This window comes from Dipteris shenzhenensis, chromosome 18, assembly GCF_047967505.1.
Source record: "Dipteris shenzhenensis isolate YYH24624 ecotype China chromosome 18, Dip_SZ_1.0, whole genome shotgun sequence".
Classification (NCBI taxonomy): domain Eukaryota; kingdom Viridiplantae; phylum Streptophyta; class Polypodiopsida; order Gleicheniales; family Dipteridaceae; genus Dipteris; species Dipteris shenzhenensis.
Window position 1 is genome coordinate 30,008,708 of NC_141613.1, and position 27,088 is coordinate 30,035,795.

The 27,088-nt window shown below is 40.4% G+C and overlaps 1 protein-coding gene and 1 pseudogene across 1 annotated transcript; one reads left to right on the top strand and one right to left on the bottom strand.

The window, feature by feature from the left end:
• The window catches only part of LOC147891081 (putative F-box protein At4g22030), a 36,669-nt pseudogene extending 13,660 nt beyond the window's left edge, over positions 1–23,009 (top strand).
• Positions 23,010–25,115: 2,106 nt separating this feature from the next.
• LOC147891082 (bidirectional sugar transporter SWEET15-like) lies at positions 25,116–26,584 on the bottom strand. Its single transcript, XM_087389143.1, has 6 exons — positions 26,551–26,584; positions 26,373–26,409; positions 26,006–26,216; positions 25,709–25,867; positions 25,497–25,616; positions 25,116–25,295 (listed from the first exon to the last, which is right to left on the bottom strand). Exons 1-6 carry the CDS (start codon positions 26,582–26,584, stop codon positions 25,116–25,118), a joined length of 741 nt encoding a protein of 246 aa, XP_087245269.1.
• Positions 26,585–27,088: the final 504 nt, after the last annotated feature.

Below are 27,088 nucleotides of genomic sequence, written 5' to 3' on the forward strand. Positions count from 1 at the left end.
TAATGCATCCATGACCTTGCTTTCTACCATCCTATCTCAGAATATCCCAAAATTAAGGAAAAGTCTTTGACTAAACTCCTTGTACTTCAGAAGTGCCATGCCTCTTTCTTTCCAATTAGCCCACCAAATTCTTAATTCTTACCTTCACGTTGCTCAAGCCCACCAAAATGTCAACTCAACAATAGCACAACATTAGCACTTAATGTCATCCATACTGATGACGGAATCATTCGCTAAGCAACAAATAATTCAATCAACCCTGTGTCAAATCCATCCTCAGCACTCTAAACGCTTCCGCTCAACCAAAGGACAATTCAATTCTCCTTACTCTCACAACTGGGCAAAGGTGCCAAATCGCGTTTTGCTGCAAATCTCACTTTTCGGCCTTTTTTAGCCGTTTTCGGGCCTCCGGATATCCGATTCTAGCGTTTCCAGTGCCGTTTTTGGGGTTTTGGGCCGTTCCGGCTGCGTCTGTGATGTCAGAATCACCAAATTCTGCATAGAAAAGTGCTGCTCTTATATGAACATTGAATGTAAAGCATGTGAAAGAATATATTTATTCCTTTTCACACTGACATTTCTCATGCAAGTATCCATATTTTCTTGCTTTTGTAGAGAGAGAAAAGAGAAAATAGTGAATTTCTTACAAGGCCCCAAAATGAGCTCCCTTTTTTCCTAATCTGAGTCACTCAGCTCCAGCATTTCTCTTGCATATGAGATCATAGTGTCCAGGAATCACTGAGATGAACCTAGTGTTTGATTTGACATGCACATGAACAGAACTGGAGAATTTGCAACAAAATGCGAGGAGAGTGCTTTATATTTTCCAAATGGTCTCCCATCGCATTTTGCTGCAAATTCCTGTGTCTGATTTGGTTCTTACTTCTACCTCATTAATTTGATATCTTTAGCCCTGTGGAAATCTTCCTTAATGATGAGAAATGTTTTTGCTTTGGAACAGCTGGCTCCCAGGCCCCACCTTTCAAGAGGAAGCTGGACTTTTCTACTGCTATTATTAGACCACAGCAATCACCAGGTGAGTCATGAGATGTCATGAAGGAATTATTTGGTGATATCCAATGCATTCACTGATTGCATATGTCAGCATATAGAATTCATAGTATATAAGTTTTTGAACAGGCAAAAAGAAGAGACTGGAGCAGAGTGCTCATTCTTCCATCAAAAAACAAATGGAACCAGAAGAGGACAAGTCCCCAGATTTGCTCCTATTAGAGTTTCTTCACAAATGCAAGGCTCAGAGTAACTTCCATATATACCATAGTATTTTCAACATGGAGTTCACAATGAGCTCTGTACTAGAGCATCACAAAGATTTTCTTTCAAACTATTGGGATACCTTCAAAGAACTGACAGAGGCAGGAAGAATTGTGGAAGGAGAAAAGGTTTTTGTGCATATAAATCATATTGTCTCCAATGACAGGCTGAGGTACCATGTGAACAGAAGATTTGACAGCCTGCCTGATCAATATAAATTCCATTGTACTTTGCACACCAGAAAGTGCAGAGTGCTTGAGGAAACCAAGGCATTTCTTATGTACATTGTCTTCAGTCAGGAGTCTTTGGATAAACAAGGGCAGGAGATTGAAGAAGAAGACACATCTGAAGCAGAGGAAAAGGAGGATGTTTCTTTGGTCACAGAAATGGCAGAGCAAGAAGAAGATATCAACCTTCAGGATGAGGGGCTGCAAGTGGCTGCTCTTGACCTTGTTCAACTGAGGACAAAAGCTCTGAGGGGAGCTGAGCCAGTTGAAGATTTTGATGTTCAGAGCAGCAACTATGCAGTGCCCATGCTTCTAGGTGTCTTGATGGTGGAAAAGATTATGTTTTCCTCCATGATATAGAGTGTATGTTCAATTTGAGGGAGGACTATGCCATTTCCCTTATTGCCCGGGCTTCAAGGCTTGACAAGGAGGTTGGCATAGAGGATGACCATTCACTACTGGCTATGGAAACAATTTTTGATCCTATAGAGGCCCTTACATTTTGTTTCAAAGAGGCTGAAAAGTTCCAAGAGCTAGATGAAGCTGCCTTCCAGCTCACACAGGAAGCTATGAATCTCTCAGCACTATACACAGAAAAGCCTAAAGAAGAGGCTGGACAAGAGGGGGGAGGGATAAATCTTTGGAAAGATGAACTGCTTGTTGCTGATGAAAATGAGAAGGTACTTCAAATCAAATACTTTGACTTCTGCTTAACTTTGTTTTTGTAGGTTGTGTATTGTCTCACTCCAATCTTTTGATATGTGGCAGCTACAAATTGAGGATGACACATTCCTCCAGAGATCAAGTGGAAGCAGGCCGGTTGGGTTTCGCAAAATGTCAGGCCTAGCTCATTATATTCATGATCTAGGCAGTGCCAAGATCTTGATTTACCATAGGGAGTTGAGCAACAATGGAGAAGCCATTGTTTACTTCTTAAAATGTTTGTCTAGGGCTTTAGGTGGACATGTTCTTTCATGGCAAAAGGAAAAGATCATTTTGATAGAGAGGTTGTCTGCCATAGATATATTTGGAGATTATGTGAATAAGCAGGCCTCTAGGGCCGCTTACTTTTTGTCTTACACTTCTTATGCATTAGCATGTGATGTTAAGGATCCCAAATGTCTGGAGGGCTATGGAAAACACCAGCTCATAAGGTTTCGAGAGCCACCCATGATTACATCAGGCCACACAGTCCAAGGAGAGGAACAAGTGGAGACAGCTGAAGAAAAGGATACCCCTCCCAGACAAGCAACAGAGGCAAGCATTGATAAACAGACAGTCGACATCAAGCCAATAAAGAAGAAAAAGACTCCAATCAAGATCAAAAAGAGAGTTTCAATCGACAGGCCCTGGGAGAAATAGGATTTAGTCATAAAATGTAGCACAAACATTATATTAAATTTGAACTGATTTGTACAAAGTCTTTGATATCTGGTATGATCTTGTATAAATGAACAATAAGTTGAAGATGAAATGATTTGTACATTTACATAGAGTGGTGTCGTTAAATATTAAACAAACAATATATTGAAATTGTGAACAAATTGTATTAAGTTTAGATCATATGTTTCACAAAAGAAATACTTTTTTTGCATAACACCAAGAGTCACTTGTTCCACAAAAAAAATTTCTATTGAATGAGTTTGAAAACATGTGGACATAACACCAATAAGTTACAAATGAGTCCTATTCATGTTTACTTGTCCATTTATGGTTTCTAAATATCTTCGATTCCCTCCATTGTCTATGTCTCTCTGCTGCAATTGAATTGTCTAGAGCTTGTCTTCGTCTTTGCTTTTGGGCTAGAAGAAAAGCAAGCTTGATTTTGGAGCTAGCAACTTTTCTTTTAGCATGCAGCCTCTGTAGTATGCCTCGGTAAAACCATTGGAAGACTTCCTTTAGACTATTTGCCTTCTGACTCCCTCCATAGTGTTGTGTGTGTCTGAAAAATGCATTACGTGCCATGTAGTGAGACTTCTCCATGCCTTGGGTAGACCAAATTGCTGGGCATCCATACTTTTTGACAAAATAGGGAAGGTGGTTGTATATGATATGCTGTAAGACATAAGAATGCATAGTAAGTAATAAAAAAAAGAGGATCACACTTAAGTAAAAGAAAAAGAGAGAACCTTACCATGTAGTGAGTTATATTGCAGGCTGTCCACGCGTCTTTCATTGACTTCCCAAAATGGTTAATTGCCTCCTCAAAGCTCTTGTAATCACTCTTTGTCCATGTTACTTTGTCACAGAACATGAAGAGTTGATCAAGAGACCTCCACACCTTTGCTTTCCTATTTCGTGCTTCCCCATCTGCCTCATGATCTTTCATAGCATTATGGACTTGCTTCCACAATCCATAATTAATCTTTGAAACTGTTCTACCTTGCCTTACTTGCTTACTGTGTTTGGGTCGAGACAAGAATCTTCTTGCCTTAACACCACCAATAGAGGGCTTGATTGGTACCTAGACCTTTTAAAATCCTTTGTGATTTGAACATCTCCTCCATGCAGACCTATATCGGATAACACTTTTTCCAATGCTTGAAGAGCATCCTTTCTATTTTTTTTGGGATGGAGTTTCCAAGCAAATCCAATATATAAAAATACCAATTTCTCAATAATTCGACATAGACCATGCAATGTGCAGATGTGAACATTACATAGTGGAATGTCCAGAATGTGGCCTTGAAGTCAGGGTCAACTTTATCTCTATTAGGTGCTCTCTTCCACCATTTTGAATCCATTACTTGAGCTGATTCTTTGCAGTAAAGACAAGGAGACTTTGAGTTGCCTCCTTTACTAATGTTATACATGCACTTAAGTGTTTTAAGATCCCCGGCCATGTGCCACTCTACTTGAAAATCACCTTTTCCTGCAACATGGAGATTCTCGCCTTGCACTTGTCTTTTGATTATTCTTGGTATTTCCGTGTGGTGAAACACCCAATCTAGTGTTTCATGGTCTTCGGTCTTCACCTGCCAGATTATAGAAAACAAAAGTATTACTATAACAGATTTGAAAACAATGACCAAAATCAAGTATAAAACAAAAAATGATCATACCTGGAATGAGCCTAACCACCATATTTGTTTCTCTGACTGCACACTAAAATACTTCGAACTCGCTTCAGTCAATGATGTATCGATTGCTCCATTCATCAATGTAATAGTAACTCTTTCCATTTTCTTTTCCTTTACAACCTCACACTCATCCAATTTGATAACAAATTTCAAAATGCCTTTGCACTACTCAAATGTTATTCCATAAAACTTGACCATTCTTTTTTGAAGTTGTTGTAGATCTACAAATATATTGTTCCAAGGATCATACACAATGGTTCCTTTAACATCATGAAATATTTCTTCAATATGGATATATTGCCCAATAAATTCATCTATACTTTCATTCAAATACTGACAGTTCTGAGCCACGTTTCTGTATTTTACTATTTTTGAGGTCTTTTAGGAGAGAAATAAATCAAAAAATAGTGAATTTCTTACAGGGCCCAAAAATGAGTTCCCTTTTTCCCTAATGATAGATGAGGATTCTAAAAGTCACTGATGATGGTATGGTTGATAACATAACATCCTTATGTGATCCCTACTATGAGGTAGGCAAGAATATGAGATGGAGCATGTAATTTTTTAACATGAGAAAGAGGCACGTGGTTTTCAATGATAAAGATAAGGTATACTACAATATCAAAGGACCTAAAAAGCATGCCCATGTGCCAGGCTCTATCACTTCAAATGTGGATGATTTCAATGTACTCAATTATAGAAGTGGCATCTTATTTGGAGTGGATGAGTTCATTGGTTCCAAGAAACAAAATGATTTTAGAAGCGAAGCCTTATCTGGGGTGGATGAATTCTTGCACAGTGAGAAGGGCAAAGGTTTCAATAACGATGTCTTGTCAAGTGTGGATGAGTTCATGCATATTAACAAACCTGGTGTCAATCAAGCTTGTGGATTTGTGAAAGCCATGCAAGATGTCCCAATGAGCGATGTTCTCTCAGGAGTGGAAGAGTTTCAAGGTTCTCAATACTCTCGTAGAATATTGAATTCATTGAATGGTCCTAAGAGTATGTTAAAAATGAGGATGAGATCAATAGAGGATTATTCAATATTTAACTTTGATTGTGATATGGCTAAGGATGCAATGACCAATCATGGATGCTTGGTTACAAACAAATGTGAGGAGAAGAAGTGCATAAATACAGATAACAACATGCACGAGGAACGAAAACGGTCATACATATGCATGAAGAGAAAGCGAATCTAGGCAGATCCACAAAAGCAACCAAAGAGGAAGAGAGTAATGAAGGAGGAGAACATGTTAAATGCATTGGGATATCTATGTTGCAAGCGAAGATGTATGCGCTTCATTGATCTTGCAGACATCAGGGAATGTAGAGGACACGTGTGGCAAAGAAGAGGAAGCGAAAGAAATGAATACCTTCTCACAAGTCTCTCTTGCTTTCTTCAAAATGGCAATAAAAGGCTAAGTTCAAGACAAAAGGTAAAACCTCTCGTAAATGGAAAAAAGATTTGCAATAAGGCATATCGCAATATTACTGGATTATCCCATGGTACATATTGGGATTTAGTCACCAAGGCAAAGGGCGGCAACAAATTTAGCATTCACGATAATAGAGGAAGGTCCAAATCAAGAATCTCAACTGTTAGGGCAGCAGCAATTTTGCAAGACTTCATACATGAAAGTGCTTTACCTCAACCCCATATATCTACCTCATATCTACCAAACTCCCTAATGGTGACACGATCACTCTAGGGTGGAATCCATCAAAGCCGTATGCTTGCTTGAGAAGCACTTTCCCTCGAGCATTATGACAACTCAAGTCCACTTGCTTGTGCACATAGTTGATGAGGTGGCTATTGCAGGTACCGTTCATAGTCGATAGATGTTTTTTCTCGAGTGGTTTATGAAAACTTTAAAGGGATTTGTAAGACAAAGAGCAAGACCAGAAGCAAGCATGGCAGAGGGATGGCTTGTGCAAGAGTCATTAGTATATATCACAGAGTTTCTTGCATCCACAGCTCCCGATATGCCGCAAGCTTGGCATAACAAGGATGATGATCGCATTGTTGGCGAGGTTCCCCAAGGAATAGGGATTGAAAGAAAGATGAGCGAAGAGAAAATGGAGAAATTCAATAAGTTTTGTATCCTCAATAGCCCTGAGATGCAGAAGTGGATTGAGAGATATGAAGTGGACAAAGCAGAAAGAATAAATGCAAGGACGAGATTCATAGTAATGTACAGGCGATCACAACCATATCCACGGGATCTGGCTCTTCTCCCCACTCACATGTCACTTAATTGGCTACAACTGGCTCTACGTAAAGCCGAATGCGATGGAGAGACAATAAACGAGCGCGAGCGAGAGTTATCATTTGGATGTATGGTGCATTTAGTTTCTTACCTCTTGACGTAATTAAGTGATTATTTGTAGCAATATACGCTATAAAATAGATGCATCTTCATTGTTTTAATGATGCTCTTTTACAGTACAAAAAGTACAGTGCATTATGGTCATATGGATGACATTTTCACGTGGAATTGATCGATTCAAAGAGAGTCACGTATGATTGTGGAGTCATGGCTAACTTCACACAAGACAGCCGAGCAAGTGCTTCGGATACCAATCTTCTCTCCTCACAGTTGGATTATTGTGGAACCATACGCGACATCTATGAAGTGGATTTCAGACGATTTGGTATTTTCATTCTTGATGTAAAATGGTTTAGACTCGGGGGGGTCACTCATCATATGTAACCCTATCACGTGAGTTCAAAAGAAGGATATTTTTTATTCCTAGAATTTACAGAAATAAATATACATAAGGGACTATTTAAAATAGTTTTGGAAAAAATTTACAGATTTGTATAGAAAAGGGGTACATTTTATTAATGACAAAATTTACAGATAAGGGATTTTAAATATAGGCCTTGAACGCACGTGATATAGAGGGTTTATACATAGTGACCCCCCCGAGGGTTTAGAAATATTTACAACGGTCCCCATGCGACAGTGAGAAAAGATAGTAGTGGTTTCTTTGCAATAGACTCCACCAAACATTGGACCGATGAAAGTTATACTTTTGTTCTTCCTGAGCACTGTGAGCAGGTGCATACTAATGATTTAATTAATTGAAGCTTTCGTTTTTAAAGATCCATTGATACATGTACTTGAGCATAATTTCATATATATAATTGATGACATTTGGCACCCATCTTCAATATAGGTGGTTTTTCATCCAGATCGTTCTGATCTAAGATGGTGGTACGTGATAAAAGTTGCACCACGAAGTAAGCAAATTTTTGAAGATAGAGATGTCGATATGGAGATGCCACTACCAATGCCGGATCCAATTAATGAATCTAGCAAAGAAGATGAAGATCACAATATGAGCCAAGAGGAAGATACGCATAATGACATCGCATGGGAGGAAGATGGAGATCACGATATCTTGGGGGGGTCACTCATCATATGTAACCCTATCACGTGAGTTCAATAGAAGGATATTTTTTATTCCAAAAAGTTACAGAAATAAATATACATAAGGGACTATTTAAATTAATTTTGAAAAAATTTTACAGATTTGTATAGAAAAGGGGTACATTTTATTAATGAAAAATTTACAGATAAGGGATTTTAGAAATAGGCCTTGAACGCACGTGATATAGAGGGTTTATACATAGTGACCCCCTTGAGCATGATATTGAGGAAGAAGACAACGATCATCAAGAATCACCACACTTTATTGAAAAAGATGATCAAGTACTTTACAGGACCCGCTTTTCATACCAACGATTAGCACCCCGCGCGCACTAAATGTCAGTACGTAAATGTCGCAATAGGATCCGTGCGTAGTAGTGGATGCATTCTGTATGTGATGGGTATTCTAGGTACTTTCAAATTCATATTCGAGAGGAAGATCAAAAGAAAACCCACACCTTGGGGAGTTTTTGCTTACAGGCTGATCCCTTTTGGGTTGACCAATGCACCAGCTACATTTCAAAGGTTCATGAGTCAAGTGCTTGAGCCTTACTTGGGAAAGTTCATAAGGGTGTTTTTGAATGATTTTTGCATTTATTCTCAATGCGCATAGATCACATCGAGAAGTTAAAGATGGCCTTAGCTAGGATTGATTAAGCAAAAGGGTGTCTTAATCCTAGCAAGTGTCATTTGGCTCAAACAAAAGTAGTCTTGTTGGGGCATATGTGTCTGAAGAAGGCTTGCAAATGGATCCTGACAAGGTTTAAGCAATCATGGCATTGCCAAGTCCTGAGAGTGTCACTGGTGTTTATAGAATTCTAGGAAAGAGCAAGTATTATCAACGCTTTTGTGATGATTTCACAGAGATAATGCATCCCATGAACTTGTTGACAAGAAAAGGGGTTTCTTTCCAATGGGGTGTGGAGGAGGTGTGGAGCAACAAGAGTCTTTTCAGCAACTTAAGGAGGCCATGAGTAAGGCCCCAATATTGAAGTCCCCTAATTGGTCTCAAGACTTTTATGTAAATCCAAGTGTATCTTTGCATTCAGTTGGTGCTATATTGCTACAAAAAGGAGAGGTAGGTAGAATGCAACCCATCTATTATGCCAGCCGATAGCTTACAGAGGTGGAAACAAGGTATGAAGAAATGGAGTAGCAAGCCCTCTCTTTGGTGTTTTCAGTCAGAAAGTTTCGCTCCTATTTATTACCTCGGCCATTTTTCTTCCTTACCTCTCAGTATGTATTAGCATATCTAGTTTGCAAGACTAATCCTGGGGGGAGATTTGCAAAATGGTTGTCAGAGCTTCAAGAGTCCTCTTTCTCTTTTGTCTTTGAAAATACCACTAGGTCCACTATGGCAGATTTGCTCATAGGACAGAAAGATCTAAGAGAAGAAAAGAAATATAAGGAGGACATTAATGATGAAAGGGAGACACCACCAACATCTTTTGTCTTGCATTTTGATGGGGCTTTTAGTCCTTCACACCAACAAGGAGCCGGGGGGATAGTCTTGATGAATTCTGAAGGTCAACAGGTGTGGGCAAGAGGACAAGAGCTTCCAAGTATCACAACTAACAATGTGGCTGAGTATAATGTTTTGATTCTTGGTTTGGAGGGTTGTCTTCAAAGTCAAGTTAAAGAATTGGAAGTAAGAGGAGATTCAATGTTTATTATAAAGCAAATGCAAGGGAATTACAAGACAAGAAGTCCTCATTTGAAGGCACTATGTAGTCAATTTGATTTTTGCAAGTTTGTTCATATAAACATAAAAGAAAATCAAAGGGCAGATGAGTTAGCTACTCAAGCCATTGTAGTACAAGACTGGGGGGTGGTTTCCTAGGTAGACACTAGATGGCCAGAATTGCAAGATGTTCAGCAATATGCGAAAGAAGGCATGTTTCCTCGAGGGTTAACTCCACAATAGAAGAAAAGATTGGTAACGAAGGCTTGTCCCTATACTATTGTTGATGACATTCTTTATAAATTGGGAAAAGATAAGGTGCTCCGTCGGGTGGTCCATCTTATGGAGACTAGGAGAATCCTAGAAATGTGTCATGAATGCTCGCTCATATCAGAGCAAGCATTATTTATTGGTGGCCACAGATTATGCGACTCGGTGGGTAAAGGCCAAGGCCATAGTCAGTAGCAAGGCAAGCACAGTTCCAAAATTTCTCTTTGATCAAATTTGTTCATGCTTTGGTTGTCCTTTGAAAATTATCACTGATGGAGGAACCTCTTTTAGAAATGAACTAATTGAAGATGTGGCGCATAAACTAAAGATAAATCATAGCATGTCAATGCCATACTATCCCCAATGTAATGGCTTGGCTGAGAAAATAAATGGATTGTTGTGCAATTCAATGGGAAAGCTTATAGACACCAAGAAAAGGCATTGGGATAGGCACTTGGCATAAGTTTTATGGGCTTACAAAACCACACACAAGCTAGCTATTGGGTTTACACCATTCCAACTAGTGTATGAAATAGAAGCCATTTTGCCCATTGAATTAGAGATACATAGTCTTCGCACTACTGTTGCAAGAAAAGAAGGATAGGAGGATGCCTATGCTCAACACTTGGTACAGCCAGAAGCCTTGAATGAATGCATATTACAAGCCTTACAAAACTTGGAAGCTTCTAAAAAAAGGCGCAAGGCTCATTTTGACACCAAATTATGCAAGAAGAAAGATATTGTAAAAGGAGATTTGGTCATGAGATTTGATAACCATCTGGACAAGCGGCTAGACAAAAAGTTTATCGGCCAATGGGAGGGACCATATCGAGTCAAAAAGAAGTTCACGAATGAAACCTATCAGCTTGAGGATGTTGATGGCCTGGTGATACCTGGACACACCAATGAGTATCACCCTAAATTCTTCTATGCTCGATCACCTTGAGGGCCAACAGACCCTCTCTGTCACTAGAGAGGATCTGCTAGGGGGAGAAAGATGTGATGCCAAAATTGGATTTTATTTTATTTTTGGCATTGGTATTGCTTTCTTCTATGTTTGATAAGAGTTTGAGTATCAAGTGATAGCCTAGCAGCTCTCACTTATTTCTATTTTCTAAGATATTGTATGGGATTGAGAAGATGAGTGGAATGGATCATTGTAAATACCATATGTATGAATGATAAATCCCTTGGTATGGGCTGAGAGTTATTTGTGTATGGGGTATTATGGGGTTTTTATAAAATAGGAAGAGTGAGTCATATAAAGAGGTGGGCTCATGTCCATGTGTTCCAATAATATAAGAGAGATCACATGCCAAGCATGTGGAAGGCATGTGGAGGAGTGTGGAGTCAAGAGAAATCCTTCTAGAATTCCTATGTGGAATAAGGAGGATGTGGACATATGGAAAAGAGAGGGTCCCTATGGGCTCCATGTGGGGAGACTCTTGACTTTCTCAATATTTTAAGAGTCTTGAGCATCTTTTGATGGGACACATCGCAAGACTAGCCAAAAAGGATATGAATGGTGACATACAGGCTTATGTGATTGATGGGGAAAGGAATCTATAGGAAGCAATTGTAAATGGGTGAAGGAGGGTGAGAAATCTCTATAAACACTACAAGGCATAGGCCCTTTTTCGACGAAAATACCGACACTTTTTACATAAATTTTTTGTTTTCACGGGCACAAACGTCGTTATAAAAGTCGCTAAAAGCGTCAGAAAAGAACCATCGCTATAAAGCGTCGCTATATAGCGATGCTATTAAACGTTGCTATATAGCGACACTGATCATCGTTGCTATATAGCGACACTAGTAAACATCGCTATATAGCGACGATTAATAGAAGTAAAAAAAAAGCATTAGTGGGGCTAAACAGGGCCATAGCAAGCCCTGTTTTGCCCCACTAATGCTTTTTTTTTAAATTACAAAATTTCCCTTGCGAAAAGGGTGATACAAAATTGCTCAAATGAAATGATCGAGCAACAAAAGGATATACATGTCGAACATATACAACATTGTTTGTTACAAAATTACCCTTTTGAAAAGGGTACAAAATTTATCAAACGAGTGGATATACAAAATCACATACATGGCGAAGTATATGCAAACTGCTACTACTACTACTACTACTCATTTGGATCGTCCTCGTTGTCCTTGTCCTCCTCATCTTGTTGGCCTGATCCTTGGTCCTCTTGAGCTGTGCCTTCTTTCAGATCCTCGTCTTGTTAGCCTGATCCCTAGCCCTACTGATCGCTCGCCTCCGGTGATGAGACGCTGGAGCTTAATAGCAGGCACGTCTATAGGCGTTGCTTGAATAGAGAAATTACGGGCACATCGAATAGCGCGTCTAACAGGTTGGTTATTTGTGCATGTATTGACACATCTATTAGCACATCTACACTAAGAAAATATGGGCCCCTCTAATACTGCATCTGTTAGAGCGTCTATTTGCACGTGTATTGGCACGTCTACACTGAGAATTAGACACGTATTTAGACGTGTATTTAGACACAAAACAGAGAATACAGAAAGTGAGATTTTGGTGTACATCACTGCTTTCCAAACATTGCCCATGATTACCAATGCACATAATTTTTACAAAAACATCAATGCTTTTTTGCAAGCCCACATATACAAGAATTAAGTGAGGTGAGGAGAATGAGACAATATATAAAATAGTTTTGCCAATATCAATGATGGGTTACGGTTCAATCTCATCCTCAATGAGATCAACCCTTTCCAAACTATCTACTTCAAAATCCAAACAAGTGTTTAGATCTACAGATACATTCAACCCACTACTACTTGTGCTACTCATGTGCTCATCGAAATCAGCATCACCAATGGTAGGCTCGTCCTCATGGGTAATGGCCTCAATATTTGTATCTCCTATCTCATGATCATCCTCCTCTCTCGTATCACGGTCATCATCACCTCTATGGCCATGATCATCCTCCATACGCTCCATATTAGTAAATGTACTATACATCACTTTGAAACGTGGCATAATAGGTATGACATGCCACCATCTATTATTATCCACCATTGGTTGATAGACAACCTAATTCAAACACAAATACAATCATGTTATTTTCCTTGCATCGAAGGTATCAAATATTTAAAAGTGAGTATTTTTATATGTGTGCACAGTACCTGTTCACATTGTTGCGGTAGTACTAGTGTGTCCTTTCTACTTTGCCCAAACTTTGTGGAGTCAATAGTTACAAAGCCACTTGCATTGCATTTGATTGTTGCATTAGGGACTCTTTCCACCACGTCCTTAAACCACTTTACATCCAAAACATGCACAAAGAAGCGTCGAAAGTCAAGCTTAATAATATCTTGGATTATGCCACAATAATCATCCATGGCTCCATTGGCTCACTCAAAGCTAGCAATGACGCCGCAATCTTGTGTGTTTCTCTTATCATCAATCCGTTGTGTTCAAAAATGCTTGCCCTCACACCATATAGCATTAAACATAATACACTACACCAAGAAAAAATCAATTAAATAAGCAATCTAAATTATTGAAAGCTCCTAACTTATGCATAACATTCTATATACCGACCTTGCTCATGCATCCCCTAGCATACTCCCATTCTTCCATTGTGATATGCATCCCCTCGTCTTTCTCTGCTTTCTCCATTTCGTCAAGTAGCCAATCCACATGAAAATCCTTTGGAAGTGCTCTTAGATACTGAGGGTATGGCACACGAGATCCATGGTGTGTGGAAAGAGGGCCCTTTCTTCTTGTCTTCTTGCCTTTGCATCCTCGTATCTTGTCACCCATCTTTTCATCACATCACTATTAAGCACCCAATAGAGGTTGATATTATTAAGCAACTCTGTGTCTATGACTTTGTTGCGTCCTTTCCCTTGAGGCATGATAGAGGTCATCCTTAGGTCTTCATCATCTCTCCATAGTCGTGGGAGAGAGCTATCCACATTAACATGAAACTTAGAAATATATACAAGTGACTCTTGTACCAACTAACCCTCGGCCATGCTACCTTCGAGTCTTGCATTTTGTCCCACGAAGCCCTTCAAGGTCTTCATGAAGCGCTCGAGGAAGAACAACCATCGTGCATGTATAGTACCGCATATAGCAATCTCATCCACCAAATGCACTATAAGATGTAGTTGGCTTGTGAGAATAAAACGTGGAAATGTCTCCTCCACTAAACAAACCACCTCCACTGACATAACTCGAGCATTCTCAAGCATGGTGGGATCTATTCCTTTGAGCTGACATACCTAGAAATGAAAAAGTACACCATATTAGCAATATGAATACCTTGCATGGAGCATTGATATGCATCATATTTTCTATCATGTAAAGTACCTCACAAGCTCACCCATCTTGTAAATACAATCCTTCACGTCCTTTGATGCACTACGAGAAATGCTAGTAGGTAGTATGAACTGAACCCACGAGGAGGTGATTGATTAGTTGCTTATAATTATTCACTCACAAATTTGAAAGGAAAAAGATATTATGCACATAAAATACTTACTTGGAGCATCTTGTGCCAATCATGATATTTCAAGCCATATAATTGCTCTACACCTCTTTTCTTGCTCTTTGTAAAGCCCCCCTTCAAACACCTCATGCATCCAGTGGGAGTATAAATTGTAGTAATAGCGTGCTTCACCGCCGTCTCTAGCTTTGATAACCTCCACAGTGCACGAGGTAAAAAAACATGCCCATTTGGTCTCTCTTGTGGCCAAGCTTCATGCATCCTCCGTGTCATATGTAGATCCTCCCTTATGCCTATGGAATCTCGTGTCCCATTCAAATGCTCCCAAATGGTAGATGCCACATTCTTGAAGATATGCATGGGATCAAGCAGGTGATTGATCTTGAGGTGGGACCAATATGGTAAACGATAAAAGATGGAGTATCTAAACAAAAGTTGGTATTAGCGGGCAATCTTTATTTCTAGCTTTATGGTAAACGATCAAAGATGGAGTATCTAAAGACAATAGTTACAAACCCTTACTGGCTCATGACAAGTGGTCGAGGAGTCGTGGAACCATCCCAAATTCTCATCCAATTTCCTGTAGTGAGTGATTGTGGAAGGACTTCATTCCAAGGTAGGATGATCAGGTGGGAGAAATCAATGGTGATTCTCATAGATGACCTTATTCAATGCGTCTGCCCATGAGGCAACTAGCGAAGGAGTGACAAATAGGACATGCATGGTAACCCGATGTAGTGAGACCTGAACAATAGACGCAATTAAGAGTTGAAGGTGGGTTCAAGGTGCCACATCGGTTGCCTACTCATAATTAAAAGTGCAATGCTTACCTAAACACTCGCCATAGCCTAGGAAGTCATGCATCGTCCACATCAAGATTGCTTTGTAGTTGAAGTCTCATGACAAGGGAGGCCTGCTCACATCATGCACCTTGATACCTCTCCAAAGTATCTCTAGCTCATCAATCAAAGGCTCCAAATAAACATCAAGATTTTTGACTTTATGTTTCTCTGGAATTAGAAGGGACAACATAACATGTCCTTTCTTAATAGCCATAGAGGGTGGAAGATTATAATTCACCAATATCACTGGCCATACATTGTAAGAGGTGCTTTTGAGACCAAATGGGTTCACACCGTCCATACCCAATCCAAGTCTCAAGCTCCTAGGTTCTTCCTTGAAGCTTGGCCATGTGTCTTCAATATGCTTCCACGCAATAGTGTCTGCGGGAGTTCTCCACTTGCCATCGGTTGATCGATGGGAGGAATGCCATGATATGAGCTTAAGGGAGGCACGTAGAATAGAGAATGTGCACCCTTCAAACAATGGAGTCGATGCTGCAGTAAAAAGATCGTCCTGCTCCATGCTATCATCCCTCCCTTTGGATTGATGGACATATAAATCCCGCACCATATCATCAAACACCTCCTCCTCCATGGCTTCATGAGGTAATGGCAGAGGGCTACTATCACCATCACTCCATGCATCCGTAACGGTCCCTCCTGAAGATCCCACCTCATATCACCGACGCTTCGCCTCCTCACGGCGAGCATAGGGCAACATATGCGGGTGTGGCATTGCATCCTGTATCAAATTAAAATGGGATCATAACTCAAACATATGAACACCCATAGGTATCTCAATCAACCTTAACTCTTTAACACTTACCATGTTTATGGTCGCATTTCATTCTCCATACTTTGAGATGTGATTGAGTGTAATTCTGTGTGCACGATACATGTTTCCTCGACATCGATCACACATACATTTGATTTTTTGCTCCAACCACATTTCGCGATGGTGGATGCGGAGGGATTCATCCTCACTGGAGCTACTTGTTGAAGATGAAGACATCCTATAAACAAACAACCAAAAAAAAATTGCTTTTCTTCAAATATTTAATCTTAAAACTCTGTGGCACGTTTAAAGGTGCTCTAAAACTGCGTCTATTTGTTCTGTGGTGCGCGTCTATAGACGTGTCTAAAATTGCATCTGATCTGTGTATTTAGACGCGCAATTACACGCATATTTAGACGCGTGTATAGATGCGCCATTAGATGCGCTTATAGATGCGGTTTTCAAATCTACTTTTAGCGCGTTTGCTTTGCTTTTCTTCACATAAGCTTTGTGCGGCTTGCTTGCTTTCCTATTAACAGATCCACAGTCCGACACTTATCTCCAAGCACTACTTCTAGGCTTACACAATCATCTCCAAGCATGTAGGAGAAGAGGGTGAACAAGGAAGAGAAGCAACTTTGAAGAAGGACAAGAAGCTTCCATACCTCTATCCAAGGTAAGTCTCTTTATGGTTGATCTTCTTTGAAAGTTTCTCTCTTTGGAGTCATCCTTTGTCGTATCCAAGAAACGAATGATTTTGGGTTTAGTGTTAAGCTTTTGTGTCGAGTGCATGTCCTTTTCCACCTTTTAGAATAGTCCATCTGTCGGAGCGCATCTCAGAGCGCATCTAAAACCGCGTCTATATGCGTGTCTAATCTGTTTTCAGAAATAGATAGCCGCATCTATAGACGCGATGTTATACGCAAAAATAGATGCACTTCTCAGACGCGTCTATAGACATGATCCGATAGTTTTAGACCCTTCCCTTCCCTTCCCTTCCCTTTGCTTCTCTTCCCTTCCCTTCCCTTCCCTTCTCTTCTCTTCCCTTCCCTTTCCTTTCCTTTCTCTTTCGTTTTCCCTTTCCACTTCCACTTCCAAGAAAAGGATTTGCCTCTCTTTTCTTCTCTCTTTTCCTATATTTGCCTCTCTTTCCTTCTCTCTTTTATCCTCTCTTTCCCTCTCTTTTCATGGTATTTTTTCTCTCTCTTTTTCTCTTCTCAGCTCATCAGTAATCTTCTTCTTTTTTTTTTCTAGTTCATCATGTGGCGAGGAAACTCTTTAGGCTCACCTGATCTTCGGGAGACCATCTTTCGGGAGTTATATAACCTTTTAGGGCACCCTCCCAATCCTGGAGAGTTATACGGCTACATGACGGGTACTCTAAACACCCCCCAAGAGTCGGCACTACAGACTCCAAACCACCCCAACCCCACACCAGCTGAGATTACCCCAGTGGAGTCAGCACAACCCAGCCGACTACACAGTCGAGCCCCTTCCCCCATGCCGTCTTATGCCCCTTCCCCCATGCTGTCAGGAGGTCCCTCTGTCTCGCAGAGCCGTCGACGTACTCCTGTGCAGTCGAGACTCGGTTCTCCAGCTATGAGTGGTCCACGTAGTCTCGTGTAGTCTCCAGCTATGAGTGGCCAGTATACTAGCTCGACATGACACGATAGCAGGCATACTAGTAGGAGAGCGGTGGGGGATGCATGGCACCATGCTTTGGGATGGGTGGTGGTGGGGACGAGGTTGATTCAGATGATTTAGACGTGCCTCCGAGTGATGGTACGATCTTCTATGACATCACTCAGACAGGAGGCATCTTGATGGATGCATGAGGGAAGGACATCATGGCCTTCATGCACTCTATAATTGCTAACAATTACAGAGATTGCTTTATCCACTACAAAGACCAGCCAAAGAGGTTGGCTGATGAGACCCTCGCTGCTGTTCGCTCTAGGTATCCTAACCCCCCCAATCTTTAGTTCACAGATAAATGGACCAAGTCAAAGATTGTTACGATACTTGGCAATAAAAGATCTTCGCTTAAGAGGCAAGCACTAGCGGAGCTTGCCAGGATCGAGGGAGGTCAACCACCAAGGGGCCCACCCCACACCGCTCATAAGTGTGAGTGGAACAAAGCAATGAAGGCAGTCTGCAGCACGTGGAAGCACGAAGGATCCAAATGGAGCAATATGGAAGCGTGCATTTTGGAACAGGGGGTGTTGAATCATGGGAGGCCCAATTTGTAAGTATCAATCTCAAATTATATTGTTTATGTAGTTTATTAGGAGGTTGTTTCTTTGTACTAACCCCTCCACAAATTGTGTCATCTTGCAGCTTGATATCGTGGGCAGGTACCCTACTCCTATCGAGACAGCCTACCACCGCCACCATCGTAAAGGAGATACATGGAGGCACTTTTATAATGACGGGTTGATTACTAAGGAGCAGTACATCCGGGAGCGTCCCCCGAGGTATTTGAAAATAATTAAATAATGTCAATATTATATGTAAAGATTTGATTTTTCATACATTGATATATGTTGTCCCTTGTTTACACGCCCTTGCACAAGAAGACGAGGAAGAAGACGAGGAAGGAGGTGGAGAAGGGAGTGCAAAAGGGAGCATAGAAGGGAGCGAGGACGTGGAGAACTTAGATTAGTCGTAGAAGTAGTGCTAGCTACTCTTTTTTATACTTATAGCCACTGGCTTGGCTTCGTGCCTCTTGTATATACACTCCTCTTATTTTTGGTACTTGAAGGCACAGGATGTGGCTTGGCTTCATGCTATATGTACATACAAGCACTTTTTGAGCTTTCAATTTTCTTGTGCAACGTTCTATCAATGAATGCCTTGTGAACTAAACGTTTTGGAGTTGTAATGTTTTATTTGGAATTGTAATTATCGGCTATAGACGTGCTTGCAAGAGTACTAATTAAAATGCGATTGGCTATAAGAATTAAATCACACAATGTGGAAATGGGATTCCTGTAACTACATAGCATACACAACATACACAGCATTCTGTAAATTTAAAAAATATTATGTAGCGCTCTATCAAAGCGTCTACAAACGCGTCTATATACACGTCTGTTTGTTCGAGGTGCATTTATTTGTGCATCTATAAAAGCATCTATAAGATCGTTTATAAATGCGTCTATACACGCGTTTAACGATGCGTCTGTCTGTTTTTAAAATTTTCTAGCAGAGCGTCTATTTACGCATCTATATGCACGTCTATACGCGTGTCTGTCTGCTATATAGATGCACTGTTAGATGCGGGTCTCTAGACGTGCAAATAGATATGCCCGTAAGTTTTTTTTTAAGTTTAGTAAATGCGTCTGTAGGTGCTTTGTCTTGTTGTGAGTGTAAAGATGTCTATGAAGGAGGTGCAATGTTTCCTCGGAACCTACCCATCTGACCCAATCAGCCCCTTCAATCTCCTTGATATATATCAGTCCATGTCATGTTGAGCCGCAAGATCTTCTTTCAACAACGTATCGCTCTTCTCTTTGGCATAGACCGGCTTGTTGAGATTATGGCCTCCGCTGATCCTTTCCTTCTTCCTATGCTTGAGTATAACATCACTTGGGATGTTACCATCTTCATTCTCATATAAGGGAGGATAGTATGGTGTAGTCTCTTGGTATAAAAGCTTCTTTTTAATATCCCTTTCCCAGTGATGAACATCTCTATCACTCAATTTGAAAGCAGCAGGAAGTGTTCAAAGAGGTCCGTGAAGTTTATTACCCCCAACTTCATGTCACACCACCATATTACCCAATAGTTTGGATTCCAAATTTTCAATCCATTTTGGTTTTTAAAAAATCAAAAGAAAGTTATGGAGCATGCCCTCAAATGGGTATGCATCACTTTAGCACAACATTGGAGGCCAGTTAACCCATGCATAATGATCTCATTTAGGTGTGTCCTTAGGTTGAGGAGAAGCTCTTGTAGTGTACTTTAGAATGATTACTTAGTTGCATGTATGTATAGAACAAAATTTTGATGTTTTTGAATAAATTGCTATATCCTATAGTCTTCAGGATGCATGCAACATAGCACATCTAACATAGCAACATAGCACTTGTAAGGTTGTATGCTTCACATGCAACATAGCACTTGTAATGATTTAATGGTCTTGTTCAAAATCCTTATGCCATAATTTTTTGCTAGCATGTTCAAGTTTGGAATGTGTACTACAACTTGAAGACAAAGTTTGCCGAATTCCGTTGAGCAATGCATAAGTTATGGGTCATGCAAGATACCTATATATAGAAAAGTCCCTGAATCTCACCAAAAATGGCTACACCCAAGCAAACAATGACCCTAAAAATATCAATAAAGCATCAACCTTTGAATTTTTCTTTCCCTTTTCGCTATTCATATGCATCTCAAACCACGTACACTTCCAGCTCTATAATATGTCCATGCCTACGCCATTATTATCTTTCTATGGACATCTCAGAGTCTAGTCTCATGAGCAAGTTGCTCACGATACCAGTCCAAAACATACATCAAATTCGTCTACTGCCACTCTCTTAATCTAAGAATCTAGCTTCAAATCCTCAATAAAGATTCATGAAAGTTTCTTGATGTCTAGTACCAGATGATTTCATTAGGAGAGATGCGACTTTTCCTTTCTATCTCCAATATCAACCCCTGTTGTAAGGCGGGGGCTTCCGGCATATGGCAACCAAGCTCTGCTTACTCAAAATCCAATTGGAAAGAGATTGTTGGAGTTGATAGAATGTAAAAAGTGCAATATTTGGTAGAAAGTTCTCCTCCTGGAAACTGTGAAAGGCACGGCATCGTCAACCTTGTCTTGCAAATCCACAAATTTTCTTGTCTTATTTGATATTTTAGCTGCCGAGGTAGCCAAATAGGCCGACCTTTTTGCTATTTTTGAATATCTTTTCATCATTCTTGATTTTTCAAATAGAAATGATCTCTATCCGTGAAGAATAAAACGCTCTCTCTCTCTCTCTCTTTCTCTCAAAAATGATAATGCATTTGTAAAAATATATAACTATAAACAACCAAATGTTCATGTGTTATTAATAATCAAGTACTATGACAATGATATGACTTTATTGAGATTTCTGATATATATGTGTAAAAATAAACTTATTTTAAATCAAAATTTTTAAATATAAGCAGTATTTTCATCAACCAATATTGATATCATTATAAATTTCAATGATTATGTCTTCTTGACTAAAATGTAATCAATGTAATATGATTTTCTTAGTTTAAAAATTAAATGCCTTTATGCATAATATATTTCCTAAATATGTGTGTTAGTGATTTTTTTTTAAAAAAAAAACACAAAATTTTATCAGTTTGAGTTACACAGCCATTGATTGGACTATTGAAATATGAAGTGAGGTTCTTGAAGTCAATGAGTTGTTGCTTGAACTTGTTCATTTTCTTTCTTGTTTGTTTTCCTTGTCAATGAAGATTGTAGCATGTTGTTGAATACATAATTGCTTCAATATGTAGATTTTAAACTTGTTCTTTTATTTTGGCAGTGGATGTTGTCCTCTTTCTTTTTATATATTTTTTCTTTCCATTTGAAGTAGTTTTTTGATAATCCATCAATAAAGTCCTATGAGGAGACATATTAAAAGCTGATAATCAATTTGATTTTTTTATTTTTTATATAAAATTATAACACGTGTTACACCAATGTTGTACTTCTTTTCTTCCCAATTTTTTGGTAAAGATTTAGGCTCTACAACATGCAAATCATATTGTTTTCCATGTTTATGTACATGATAACGTATCTTCTCTTCTAATATTATATGTAAACTTATATAGTTAAAAATCTAATACCTTCCTTGATTTCTCTAATTCCATACACTAAGAGGAATCGTTCGTTAATATTTTGTGTAATCGAGATATCAATGCCTTCCTCATTGCAATTGGCAAGTGTTTCCATATTGTTCTCACAACCTTGCGGCCCTAAGCTATATGCTTTTACATTATCATGTTGGTTTGTGAGGGGAGTGGAATGCCCCTACCTTTTTTGAGGTGATAAAGTTCTGCTTCATGCTTGGTAAAATCGTGTTCTCAAAAGCTTGATCTAGCTCATCTGAATTTGCATTTGCATGGCATACGTCAACCTCTTATAATTTTCATACACATCGCTATTTCTAATCTTTTGTGGTGCATCGATAGCATTAGAAAATGAAATTCTTTTTTGCCTCAGATAGTCTTCATTGGGTTTTTGCAGCTCGTGAGATCCTTAGTCATGTACGTTGGCCCTCTTCCAACTTCCCTTGTAGTTATAATAAGCTTCCCTTGTAGCTCTTATTATAAGCTTGCGAGCTTTGTCCTTATCCTTGGATGTAAGTCTCAAGTTGTGTACTGTGTGTGTGTAAACGTTTTCCTTTGTGTGCGAGAGAGCAAGAGAGTGAAGGAGAGATTAATGGTCAAGATTCATCTATACGTCGCCACGGTCTCCAGTGCTCTGCCTTACCATGAGATGGGATTTTCCTCTTTTGCAAATCCTCACTTGTTAGTAAGAACCCAATTTCGGAAAGTCCGAGTGCAGCCACTCCTTCATCATCCCCGTCAGTTTCAACGACAACAATTGGCTTGATTCCGATGGTAATTTCCAAACTAGGGCTGGGGCATAGATCAAGATATCTTTTGGGGCAACTTGGTTTGTGTTCTAATTCCCAGCAATCGTGGAGATTTTGGAGTGTGCAGTTCTTACAGGAATCGTGCAGCTACCCCCAGATTGATTCTTCTACTGGAATGTTTCACGTAAAGAATCCTTCCGATCCCATTGCAGGCTGTGCATTGTCGCAACCCGCGAGATGCAACAAAAGCAACAATTCATGGCTGTGAGCATTTTCTCAAATGACTATGTCTATCAAGGCACGTCCTCGTTGATTCATGGATTGCTACAATTGTACCGTCGCATTCCATGACAACAGCACCAGCAATTGTTTCCACTATAAAGAGTCAGAAGGTTTCTGATGCTAGCTTCTATGCCTTCATGAAAGTTTGAAAATAGCATGCTCTTGCTATGCATCACATCGTTGGGCGTGAAGAAGATGGCTGAATTTGCAGCCTAGATGACAGACGATGCATTAAAATCATAGGGTCATGTTCTATATTTGTAAAGGAAGTAAGGGAGGATGCATTCACGAGGCTTCACCACGCTTATATATTTATATCTTAGCAGATGAGCATAATCACTTCCTCCACATTTGCAGTTTTCTTGCCTTCACAAGATGGAAGAAGATGCGGTGTCAAAGGACGAGAAAAGGACACGCCATTTTTATCCAGAACGGCGATTGCAGGAAAATCATGATCCCATAGAGCTTTGGAGATCGATCGCGCGCGATGAAGACCCCTAGGAGTGAAATTGCCTGAACATAGCAGTCTACGCAAAGTAGAGCAGACATTGTATGATTGAAATGAGATTGTCAATTCATGAGAAAGCCTGCAAAACTAAGAGATGTAACCATCAATGATCAGACTAAGGATCTACTAGTATGTGATAGGCATCTAGGTTTTCAATCGCGTCCATTGCCAAAAGCTTGAATCATTTCAATTCTACCTCAAGGTCTCTTGCGTCCTCCTCAAGACTCACGCAAGTCTTGCAGTATCTACTCATATTCCATTTCTTTTTCACCTCTGATTCTCAACAGCGATTGCAATGTCTTATTCCCCTCTCCTGATCTCACCAATCCGTGGAGACTCTCATCTAGCATTTCGGAAAATTCAAGAGAACAAGAATCAGGAAGCCAGTGTGACCGATTCAATCTAACTGAACCTAACTGATCGTTTGATCTAACGCATTACATTCATCACCCTAAATCTAAGGGCCCACAATCTCTGAATGGTCCTAACTGATTAGTTTGCTTAATATATTATAGATTATAGATGGTGCATAAAGTGTAGTTTGTATCTAGACTAAACGGATCGTGTCTAAATCGTTGACGCTTGTCTGAATCTTCTTTTTACGACTGGTTGTCGTGGTTGATAGTTTGATGTCATCATCAACAACAACCTCGATGAATACTACGACGTATCTAGTTGTTACTGATGTTAATGAAGATGATGCAACAGCCACGACATCCGGATTGCGTCAAGATTATGCTATTGCATAGTGCTGCTAACAGCGTCTGCGTTTAGTATGAAGTGGCATTAACGTAGCTAATTGCGGCAACGTCGAAATACAAGTCCGGTTGCAATCAGACGATCTATGGTTGGGTTACGGGTATGCGGCTAAAGCCTGCAATGACGGCTTTATGGTGTTGCCTGCTTCCTTCATCTGAATACGTTCCATAGAGATTACGACTACGTCTACGTCTTAACTTGTGATTGACGGTGCAGAATGTTAGAACGTGGATGGCAGCTGCACTTCACCGCGTCCACAAATGCAAAATTGCCAATCCACTTAGAACTGCGATGATATCGATTCTCCGCGTCCAGCTGTTGTTATGTTTTCACAAGCACTGGTTTACTAGATTTCGGTGTTTAGCAGCTGTTTCCGACCATCCTATTCGATATTATCATCCATCCCTTATCTTATAAGATTGAGAACGTCGACCACTGAATCAATGCATGCACAAGCAGTCAAACTGGCTAGTGATTCTACTGCAGGAGCAGTCTAGTATCAAAATGGCCGACAGTAGTTGAATTTTACTGCTAGGCTTCCAGTGAGCACCTGAAGACGTTCCTCGGACGCAGGTCAACTGGAAATCATTAATTAAAAACCGTTCGAATGAAAAATGATGGTAGCTCTGGATGAAGCCTCCACGGCATTCATCCTTGCAAATAATATAAGCAATCTGCTAAAACTATGTTGCCTAATCTGTGTTCTGTGGACTTGTCCAATCGTACCGCACGAAACGGTCCCCTTTGGGACCCATGTAATTGGTTTCATCAAACGTTTGATCCGACGTCCGAACAAGAGCCGCCTCCAAAAATCAAATGATGTCTTGTACATCACCTCTTAGCTTCTTGCTTTTTCAAAACTTCTTGATAGAGATACTTAACACTTGAAAAGAGAGTGAAAGCATATTCTACACGCCGATTTCACGATCTGGCTTCAACTCCTCCATATAAGGTACCCTGCTGCAGCAATGCGCGTTGCAGGTAACCATTTGAGCGCTGTGCAGATGTTGCGCTCCCTTGTTCTTGCAGTAGAAAGCGTACAGAGAGAGTTGTAGGATGCCAAAAACCGACCCGATCGAATTCGAAGCCTGCACCGCTTGTTCACTCATTAAATGAAAAAAAGCTTAGACCATCTAGCTCCTCACACTTTTTTTATTTATTGAAGAGGTCTACTCATAAATTACTCAAAAAGCCAGATATGAGGCTTCGGTTAGTAGGAATGCTGTTTTAGCTCCTCGCACTTTGCATACTCAAGCTGGAAGTCGAAGCGTAAGAATCATTGTCGTTACCATGAGGAAAGGGTCCTTGATTGCCAGCGCATAGGCCAGCCAGACGGCCGCGGAGACGGAGAGGAAGAAGGACAACCAGAATGGCATGTACTCCACGCTTTTAGTTCTGATTACGAGCCTCTGCATTCGAGCGCAATTTGTTGACAACACAAAAAGAATGCGTTTTCAGATATACAGACTTGAGAAAAAGACGATCTAGGCTAGACTCTTACCATGATGCTGAGAGGAGCACCATAATTACAAGCGGAATTCGCAGCACAGAAGATGCCAACTACGATGATCCGGACATTGCCGTGAGTGAATTTGAGCGTAGTTAGAGAGACTGTGGCAAAAAACACGCCTAGAAGGAGGAGGAGGCGGGCGACGGTTACCTGCATAACGTTTTGGGGGAGCTTCCGGACGTCAAGCAGAAGATGGCTTTACGATACTTGAAACGCAGATGAAATGTATGTTTGGATGCGCACATATGGTGATGAAAAAGAGGAAGATGAATGGATGCAGAGGTGTACCCGTTGGGACTTTGAAGCGAAGGAGAGGTACAGAGAGACGTAGAAAATTCCGAAGAAGACGCCCACAGCGCTAATGGAGACGAGCAGGAGCTCGTTGGGTTTGAGCAGGCCGTAGTAGAGCCACAGCGAGTTGCTGAGGAGTGATGTGAGGTAGGGGACTGCAGAGAAAGACTCGGTGGATCCCATCTTCAAAATTCGCCAGAAGGTGGGCCTGCACAAAAACCTCCAAATCAAATCACCATCAAACATCAACTAATTCGTGCCAATCCCCTTCCACCATTTATGTCCCATCGCAGCTTGCACTGCGTGCAAAAATCGCACTTTACCATCGACCCTCACACAAAACTTTGATCGGACGATTGCTTACAGTGGCGACGTGAACACAAGTATGGTAAGAATATTTCCTGTTCAACAAACATGATCAACTCTTGGTCAGGATTCATTCTTTTTGCTCATCATTCGCAGGTTTCCACCTTTCTTCCTCAAAGGTGAATGCATATATTGACGTCAAACGTTCAGACTTGCAAGGAAAAGCTGATCATTACCAAAGATGCCGAGAACCAGGCCGAGAATCTGCATGATGCCAGCCCAGAATATTTTTCGTGGTGCAGAATCTACTCAGGCAACCTTGGAAGCTCGAAAATAGATGGAATCGGTGGAGTGGATTGAGGCTTGAGGATTAGCCTGTAATGTTTATTGTCTGCAAGCAGCTTAAGCAGCACGAAAGGTTGCACCATACGAATTTTTCAAGGGTACTGCTCCCGATCAAGCTTGCAACGGAGATTAGCACGTCGATTGCGCAGAACTCAATCCCTGCTTCAAATGCAAGTGGGATGTTATTGTTTCAATCTTGTTTTCACCCCCCTGCCCAGCCCTTATAATCCTCAAGGTGAAGAAAGCCTGATGCTGAAAGTTGTAAGATTCCGAAGGTTTGGCAAGGACACACTTCCTTTCTTCATTTTCAGCTTGTGTCACTAGTCTCTCTCTCTCTTTCTGCTCGTCGCGCACACAAGTTATGTGACAATCCTTCTTCCCTAACACACACTCAATCCATCCATTTCCTGGTGCTCCCTTTTACTGCGC

Excerpts from the sequence above, each read along its gene's own strand:
- LOC147891082 (XM_087389143.1), bottom strand. The coding sequence starts at position 26,584 with ATGCAGATTCTCGGCCTGGTTCTCGGCATCTTTG. Across the intron at positions 26,410-26,550 it reads CCTGGTTCTCGGCATCTTTG|GAAATATTCTTACCATACTT; the intron begins GTAATGATCAGC and ends TTTGTTGAACAG. Across the intron at positions 26,217-26,372 it reads CTTGTGTTCACGTCGCCACT|GCCCACCTTCTGGCGAATTT; the intron begins GTAAGCAATCGT and ends GTTTTTGTGCAG.